This window comes from Brienomyrus brachyistius, chromosome 2 (genome assembly GCF_023856365.1).
Source record: "Brienomyrus brachyistius isolate T26 chromosome 2, BBRACH_0.4, whole genome shotgun sequence".
NCBI classification, from domain to species: domain Eukaryota; kingdom Metazoa; phylum Chordata; class Actinopteri; order Osteoglossiformes; family Mormyridae; genus Brienomyrus; species Brienomyrus brachyistius.
The window spans coordinates 7,417,270-7,426,742 of NC_064534.1; the positions used below are offsets into that span (position 1 = coordinate 7,417,270).

General features: G+C 50.5%; 1 protein-coding gene across 1 annotated transcript in view; it reads right to left on the reverse strand.

The window, feature by feature from the left end:
* Nucleotides 1-9,433, reverse strand: part of ccser1 (coiled-coil serine-rich protein 1) — a 67,023-nt gene extending 57,590 nt beyond the window's left edge. Inside the window, 2 exon segments of the mRNA XM_048977897.1 lie at nucleotides 2,896-4,073; nucleotides 9,280-9,433. Of these exon segments, the coding sequence (XP_048833854.1) occupies nucleotides 2,896-4,036 (1,141 nt within the window). The 5' untranslated portion in view covers nucleotides 4,037-4,073; nucleotides 9,280-9,433.
* Nucleotides 9,434-9,473: the final 40 nt, after the last annotated feature.

The window sequence follows — 9,473 nt, forward strand, 5'->3', positions numbered from 1 at the left end:
CTGGAATAGAATAAAGGTACTTTATTGATCAGCCATGGAGAAATTAGGTCATTTTCACATATCCCATCTTTTGGTCCAAGGCGTGAGAATAATTCTGGGGTCTGCCCACACCCAATACCCCCAGAGAGGCTGGACTTCAGCGCATTGCTTAAAGTGACTAAAAGGTGTATATCCACTGTGCCAGCTTCAGGAATAAACCCACAACCTTCTGGACATTAGCACAGATATCTACCCCACAGAGCGACACACAGCTTTGGTCAGTGAACAGCAGCGTCACAGACAAAGCGAGGCCAGATTCACCCTCTCCTTCATTCCCTGAATGCTCCCCAAAACTGATCAGGTCCTGGCCCTCATACACTACTGGAACTTTCTATCCAGCTCCACTGCCTGCATGTCCCACCAAAGCTGCGCTTCCAGGAAGTGCCAGGCGCTGGCAACAGTGGCACAGCTGGGATTATGCAGCATGCCATTGGCTGGTCGGTCGTCCTCCCCCACGCACTTTGGACTTTAGCGGTGAACAGCAGGCGTGATTAGAAGTGTCCTAGTGAGAAGACACCATCCTCGGCATCACGCAGGTATGCTACAGAAGACATAGCTGGAACTGCCACATTTTCAAAGGACTTTATCTACAGAGTAACTCGGTGGGTCAAGCAAAGGCTTTGGGGGGGGGGGGGGGGGGGGGTCACTTCCACAATTCAGCTTCAGTTCAACTTCCTCTCCGCTTCAAGGCCCTTATCTTGGTTTCTTATTCAATTCAGCAGCAGAAAATGTGAAATATACATGCATTCATGGGGACTCATGCTATCCACATGGGGCTAAACGTAACTCATCCCCCATTGTATAGGGAAGTCCGGAATATTGCAGTTTTTCTACTGAGAATGATGTTAATTTGAAGGGTTTGGACAAACTCCTTCATTGTGTGTCTGTGTGTGTGTGTGTGTGTGTGTGTGTGTGTGTGTGTGTGTGTGTGTGTGTGCCCTGTGAAGGACTGGCATCCTGTCCACAGTGTATCCCCAGCCTTGTGTCCTAATCTACTTGGGATAGGCTGCATGATTTCGATCATGGTGGCTTATTATTTATCTCCATCAGTTTTCACCCACAACTACGCTTCCGAGTCCGTCCTCTAAGTCACATCATATGGTTCGAACCTTGAGCTTGCATTTCCAGCGATTATGACCATTCTTTGATTGTGCACACAAAGTGCAATGACCATCCCTTAAAAAAGGATCTTAGACTTGATTAAGAGACACTGTGTCATGGTGGGGATGCCAGCTTAATGGCCTGAAAACACTGTGCGAAAGGTCAGGTCACACTATAATGGCAGGAAGAGCTGCATCCTGAGATGGATAGTCTCTCGTCACCCTGAGGAGGAGGAGGAGGAGGAGGAGGAGGAGGAGGAGGAGCGGCCAGGAAGCCGTTCAGCTGGGATTGTGGCCTCCTCCAGGCTGGAGGGGCCCTAAGCCTCCACATGGGGGTGTCAGCCGTCAACATGAATGCTGATGATTTCTCAGGAGTCAGCGATATTGGGGGGGGGGCCCTAGCATTTGGAATCATCCAGCACATTAGCAGCATTCCCGATTCTGTGCCTCTCCCTTCATTAAGAAGGTCAAAACGAGAGCACCAATGCATTATGGGAAGGAGCCAAATCAACAGCAGAGACAGAGGTGAGCACTGAACAATGCTGGACACAGAGCAGGAGCCTGAATGCTGAAGGAAGGGAAACTTCGTGGGAGAAGCTGACTGGGGACTGGTTTCCCTCAAATGCGGAACTTGACATGCACTGGGGCAGGAAACCCATGTGGTGGCAAGATGCATGCATTCACATGCAAGGTACGGACCTTAAGGAACAGTTATAGCAGGAGAAGCAGAATGGGCACAGGGGTCAAGATAAATAAGCAGGACCGTCACACTACAGCCCCGGGTTCAGCCCTAACACACGACACGCACACTAAAAACCTGCTTTGAACAGACAATATCCTCTCAAGTCAAATGAAATCAATCATCTCCAGCACACTGGGTGCTACTGCACACATCCATACACTTACTTGCACGTTCCCCCCAGTGGTTTCTGGGCACAATCACAGGTTTTGATGCGCTTTCATTTAACTTCGAATTACAGAACAAATTCAGCAGCGAGCGAAAACGAGGCAAGTTATCACATGCACAGAGCGTCTCCATGGAGACCGACATCTACATTCATAACAACACGCGGCCTGAAATGACTCGCGCTGGTCCTAGAGGCGAGAAAAGATATCTTTGGACAATGTAATATTATGAATTCTCCCATTAAGCATGATGCATCAAAGCCAAAGCATCTGCCTTGGTTCCTGATACGCAGCTGCACAGTTCTGATGCAGATAAGAGCAGCAGCAACATCTCCCTCATTAGGCAGAAATATCCCACAGAAATACATTAGAGATCATTGATTCATGGGAGCCCTTTGTTTCAGGCACACTTGCATCAGTACCGATGTTCTCCTCGAACTCCACGCACACCAGTGACCCGTGAGACCCACAGGTGTTCCTGGTAACTTCAGGAAGTCAAAATCTTACCCCCATTGATCTTTTGATATTAATTATTTTGCATTCGCTAGACGTAGTTAACATCATATACTATAGTCAGCAATTTAGAAGTTTAAAGCAGATATCAGCTTTATATAAGGAGTTGTTTGAATCACAGTAACAACAGAGGCTACAGTTGGTCCTGCTTTTCATGACCACGCCTTTGTGCTCACTGTCTCCAAGCTGAGGTCTAGGACAGGTACTATCACCTTCATCGTGAGCCAGGTCTCACCTTCAGAAGGTCTACAAGTCACCAGGCTAGCATAAACAGGTGTTCCTGCATCCCCTCTGTTCACCTGAGAGGGGCTCCCCTCAGGAGATCTGAAGACATTACCTGTGTGAGGCTTCCTTAAGTGACTGGGTCTTGACTCCAAACCCTTCCGTGCTTCCTGCATTGGCACCACGTTCTTCGGTCTCCTCCCCATCTCCTCGCCAGGCCTGTCTTCTGGGCTCGCGGTGTCCGGCTCTCTCCGCTCCGCAATCAGCTGATCTCCTCCCGGTCCATCTGTAGAGGTAGCGTCAGGCTCCGCCCCCTCGGCAGGGGCTGTGGGAGGTGCCTGCTGTGTAGCAGTCTCACATTCCAGGCTCACCCCGCTAGCATCTGGCAGCGCAGGCGTCTCCGAGACAGGTGGGGTGGCCATGGGGGCCGCCGAGGAGGTAGGGGCCACATGGCCGACGGGCTCAGGCACGGCAGAGGGGCTCAAGACAGGCATAGCGTCCACCTCTGAGACGGAATCCTCCGTGACAGGGACAAACTCGGAGGGGGTGATGGCCGTGGTGCGGTCCTCCGAGAGAATGGGGGATTGCAAGGACCCATCCCCAAACTCGCTGGGGCAGGAACCAGGGGTGAGGAGCTTTGGAGGCTCGGCATTCACCTCCAGGGACCGGCACTGATCGGGAGTCCCTACTGAATTCTTGGAGAAGCGATGGTGGGAGGAGAAAGACTTGGGAAGGAGCTGCTTCTTGTGCCGAAAGGACCGTTTGCTGCTGTAGTCATCCAGGAAGCCGGAGTCGTCTCCTTCATTGGTCCCTGAGCTGATGCAGTTGATGAAGAGGCTTCGATTGGTGGGCCCCTTCTCAAAGTCCTCCGTCTGGGAGCGAGTGATCTTCTTGTGTCGGTGGCTACCAAAGCCAAAGGAGTGGCGAGTTTTAAAGCGGGAGCCGTCCTCCGCTCTGTGCAGACCCGGCTCGGAGCCGCGGCCACCGTGGTCCTGGGCTACGGGGGCGGGGTCGGCGCGCGACTCTTGGCTCCGCCTGCTGTGGAAGCTGATGGACGGCGTGCGGAACAGGCTGCGGCGTTTCCCTGTGCTGCTGGAGCTAGAGTTTGTGCTGGACGGGGACGAGGTGTGGACGCCATTGGCCACGCCGCCGGACGACGGCGACGACGGGAGCGAGTCCTGCCGCTTATGGGAGCTCCGCCGGAATATCGGCAGCCGGGAGACGAGGGTGGAACGGCGTTGTCCCGTCTCGCCCATCGGAGCATCCGGGTATGGAAGAACCTGAGAAGCTGGTCTGGGGCACGAGAAAGAAAAGCAAAATCAGGAAGGACAGAAACCCCCAGCTCTTCTGACATGATCAGATAATGGCTAATTAGCGATTTGCTAACCTTTATAGCGGTGCTGCAGTGAATTTATGACTAAATTAATGAAATGTCAGGCAGCGACACCACAATTCAACGTCACGAAAGATGACATGGCATTTGCACGGTTATGTGGACATTACCTCCCCTCAAGTGGTTCGGCAGAAGGTAGGCAAGGCGGATCCTTCAGAGGAATGTGATAAGTGACTAAACACTGAGAAACAGGCCGAAGTCCATTAGCACTACCTGACTGCTCAGACATGGCAGAATAGACTATTCACTGTCCGAATTAAACCAGTTGGACCTTTTACATCCCAGACTGTCCCACCACTGAGTGGACTGAGAACCATCTACAGGTTTACAGCAGAACAGAAGAGTAATATTTAATTCTTCCCCATATGGAACTTGTGTTTTCGCCTATCCCATCTTGCTCTCCATAACACACCCAGACACAAATTACAGGCGACGGCAAATATTGGAGTCACAGCACAGGGTTATCTGGTGCCCAGCCTGGAGCAATTCCAACCTTCCGATCATCTTCTGATTTTAGATGCACAGTCCTAATCTGCAGAGTCACTCCTTGCTGTTTAGAGTACTACGGCTGCAGGTTACACGCCTCCCGAAAGCACGTCTTCAGCTGTGGAAAAGAAGCAAATCTTCCAACCAGTTAAGGAGTTTCACATCCTACTGGGACCCTATCTTTCAGCCCCACACCCAGAGGCTTAAACCCAGAGGTGAACAGTCAGTTGTCCACAAACTGCCACATTCCTCGAATGCTCATCCCTCCTCATGCCACCTCCTCAGCAGCAAGAATAAGAAATCTTCTAAGCACCACTTAAGACACCTTACGGGGTTTTGGTATCGTTACCCTGTGTGGAGAGCAGACAGGGACAGCAGCACAAAGCCCAAACTCACAGAAAAAGAACAGAAACATTGTGTGCTTCTTATATTGGGAAAAGGTGTAAATGTTACGTGCTCTGATACTGCGGAAGTGACGTCATGGAAATGAAGGGACAGCTGTTACTAGTGAAGCAGCATGAAAAATTTAAAGGGGAAAGTCTTTGTGTGCAGCTACTTGACAGTTCTTAGAGCTACAGTGGCCAGCTAAGGCACTGGCTACCCTGGCTGAACAGGGTAGAGGGAGGTTACACAACGCAGAGCTCCAAGACGATCCAAGGCGGACGTTAAACCATGCAGAGATCTATGAGCAGCCAGAGCAACAGTTAAACTATCCTCCCTAAACCGCTACTCTTCTCCTGTCTACCACCTCGCATCCCCACACCTCACCACACCATCCCAAAGCCAACGCCTACAACCCTCCTCACAAAACCCCGATTCATTCGCAATGGCCGATTCATTACACGGATGGGATTTTGAAATCTTATTCAAACCGAGACTCTGATAAGACGCACGAGCCCCTGATTCATGACGTCCTCCTTCAGTTGAAAGTCATCAATTTGTAAGGTGCCCCGTGTAGCAGTCAGACCTTATAAATGATAGGCGGTATTAAGACGTGCTGGATAAAGAGCGAAACAACCTGAGATTCTAAACCAACGTGAGCAGGACAAAAGGCGAGGAAACTCGCTATTTCATCCAAGCAATGGTCCATTAGCGCTTTCAGATCACATTATGGACTCCATGACACCATGACAACGGCAGCACCCTGTCACGTCGGTGGCCCACTCTACTTCAGGCAGATCTCCAAGACGCCGGTGCTCCCCAGGCTCATAACCTGAAGATCTGCTGCTTTCCGAGTCCCAGAAAGAGCACCACCTTTGTACCTTTTAAGTGAGGTACTTAACCCAGGCTGCTCTCTAAGAATGCCCAGTTGCATTCATGGGAAAAGCCTCTAAACTGTTTCAGATGACAGGGCCGAGTTAGTGAGGAAAGAGCGAACAGGCACTGGGGAAACCAATTGGATGCCCGCTGTGTCTACACACTGCTACCAGGACCATAATGACCAGTCTGTGCCTCAGAGCACTTCCATGACCACCAGCAATCAAAACAGTGGAAATGCCTCGCTGGTGCCCAGGGTCTTTGGACAGCCACGCGTGGAGACATAACCTCCTGGGGCCCAGCTGGACTCTCGCCCATAGTCAGGAACAAAAGCTAACAAGATGTTTCAGTGCATGCGTGTGAGCCCATTCTGGGAGCCTAAAGCTACCCACTCAGGAGCAATGTAGTGTAAGCAGAGAGGGATGGGGGGGGGGGGAGAGGGGGCAAGCGGGTCAACCTCATGAATTACATGCACTGAGCCTCTCAACTTCCAGCCATAACATCCAGATCCAAAGAGCGAAACTGCAAAACAGCTCAGCATCTCCATAATCCAGAAGATCAGGCTCTGGGCCGGATTTGTAGGCTAAACATGAGAGGCGCCATATTCCACAAGAAAAACACTTTTACCATCAGAGTATTCCGGAAGCTGCACTGAGCACTGTGATGATTATGCAAGTTTCTCTATGATTTCCGCAGGATGGATGCTTGTCTTTCATAGCTTCTGATGATCTCCCACTGACACTGCTGGACATCCCAGAGATGTTCAGAAACAACCATGGCACAGCTGATCACAACGGCCATCTCCATCATCAGCAACACCCTGTCCTAGCTAGGCACACCTGGATCAGGTTATGTATAAGGAACGAGAAACAGAATCACAGTGAAACGACTGACGCTTCTCCAGTCTACAACATCTTATTTTTTGGTAACTTTTCCTGCTTATGCAATACATGCTCACTGTGAGCTTATCCCAGGAAACACAGGATACAAGTCAGTGGACACCATGGATGGGATACCAGTCCATCACAGATCACGGACTCACAGATACTAAGGGCAATTTAGAGACACCTACTCACCTACCGATGCCATTTAACTGCGGAAGAAAATCGGAAAACCCAGCGGAAACCCACACAAAACACGGGGAGATCCTCAAACTCCACAAACACAGAACGGGAGAAATTTCAGATCATAACACTGAAGGTACGAGGCCACTGGTCCTCATGTAAAATTCAGATATTTAAAAACCTTACACATCCTCCTTAACAAGCAGCATGCTGCAATATGGATATCGTAGTGACATCACAAGCCAGCAGTAAGCGCATCATAATGACATCACAAGCCAGCAGTAAGTGCATCAAAATGACATCACAAGCCAGATGTGGAGCCATAAGGCACAGCTGCATATAAGGAATGAGTGAGTGTCCATCTTACATTACTTGGAGTCATCAACAACAATCCAGTTAGCTCATTCCTGAATGAAACACCAGTGTCTTCTAAAACCTTTAGATAATCTTTCCAAAACCAAGAGATAATTTTTCCTAACTATCATGCTTTAATTCGCTAATCAATCAGGGATCAATTTAAAACAAAACAAATAAAATGTTGTACATATCGAAGTTTGGCAAACAGTCTCTCTCACCACTGGTTATCTGGGTAATAGCTCACACAAAGCTATTCTCTGTGGTGTTGTTACATGTTTAAAAACAAATCGACTTATTGTCACACCTGCTAAATTAAAATGAATGCTACCCACACCAAGGATTCCCGTATGGCCAGATTGGCTGAATCTCTACCATCGTCCAAATGAACACATCCCCCTCCGGAGCCACTCCTTATATATTAATACACTTACTCAACGTTAAAACCGTCTATCCTCACAATGACCAGGCCAAACTGCGGACTCTCCCACAGTCGCACCTTGCCGGAGAATTTAAGTGTCACGGCACATCCAGATGTTCTCCTAATCCCTTTGAAGATACCAGACCTCTCCCTCACCTTTCACATTAAGGACAGGGCTGTGATGTCATACCCAGGGATGTTACGAGATTGAAATAATTCGTGTTGAGGCCGGTGACACCACATTACGGTGACGCACCCCCCTGTTATCACAACATATTTCCTGATGAGTTTTGGCAGACATCAGAAGCACAGGCTTAAAGAAAAAAATGTAAATGATGACAGCTGCGGAAGATCCACGCACATGGACGCTTGCAGCCACAGCGACGTGCTTCCTCAGAATCAGAACCTTGGTTATATGAGGTCAGCCAGACCTGTAACCCCCCCTTAATAAACATAAGCACTGACAGAACAGCAATACAACACTGACAGCTCCCAGAATCAGCACTAACGCCTAGTTAACAGGCATCTGACAGCAGCTGACCGCCATGCTGCATTAAACACCTTAATCCCAGCCAGATCCTACGCCTGCGGTCCTGGGTCACTGTGACATCCACGTCAGCGTGCCGTTCCACTGGGATGGAACTCAGTGTGGAGTCGCTGGATCCGTGTAGGAGTCTCTCCTAGACACAGGTGTGTCTTTTAAAGCAAGTTTTGTCAGCAGAAAATAATGCGTGCACACCCTTACCTATAGAGTACAATCCAGGAGTGACACTCACAAGCTTTGCTCTGGATTCCACATGCCACACAGGTCAGACTCCAAACAAATTCAAGATAATTCAGAACTGAAGTTGAGAGTGACAGGCAGGCGTATCACAAACATAGCCACTACTTTCTACTACCTGTTACTACTAAACCTGTACTAATCTGGAAATAGGAACTGGGCGATCCGAAGCTAATAAACCGTGAGAAGGTAAGCAGGAAGTGAAGCCGATGGCAAGCGGGATGGCACAAACGTGCCACTTCTGCCCACCCTTGGATAGGCGGTGTGGAATAAAAAAAAATAAAAATAAAAAAAGCATAAAACGCGTGAGATCCGTGTAACTATTGCTACCCGATGTCTCCACCTCCACACACAAAAGCACCCAGGAAGGGGGCTCACCTGGAAAGGTGCGTGATGTCTGGGGAGTACGCGGCCGTGCCCCCGATCCGCATTCCCAGAGGGGCATGCAGGAGGACGCGGTCCGCACCGACCCGCACCACGTTACTGAATTGCAACTAAGGACGTTTTCGGATCGACATGTAGAGACGTTTGCCCGGGGATCCCGAAAAGCCCCCCCCCCAGTCCCCCTGCGATCGGCTGTAGCGCGAAGCGACGCGACCATCATCGCAATGACAGGCATGCAGCATCGCAGCCGGAGGTGTAACCGCGCTACCTGGGCCGGTTAGTGGCCGTCAGAAGAAAGGAGGAGACCGGCCATCGCTGGCGGGCAGGGGGGCTAATCATCAGCGTCGGGGCCGTCTTACCTTCAGAGGGGTCCGAAAAGGCCGAGGTCGCTGGGAAGGGGGTGTGCCTAGGTGAACGCAGCGCCGAGCGGACGCGGGTCCGTAAGGAGACAGAAATGGCAGAGTCCCCGAAGGCGTCCGGCGGCCGCATGAATGAGCCTCGGTGACGTGGAGGCTCCGCCCCTTCCGTGTGAAGGGCCGCCGTGACGTACCGC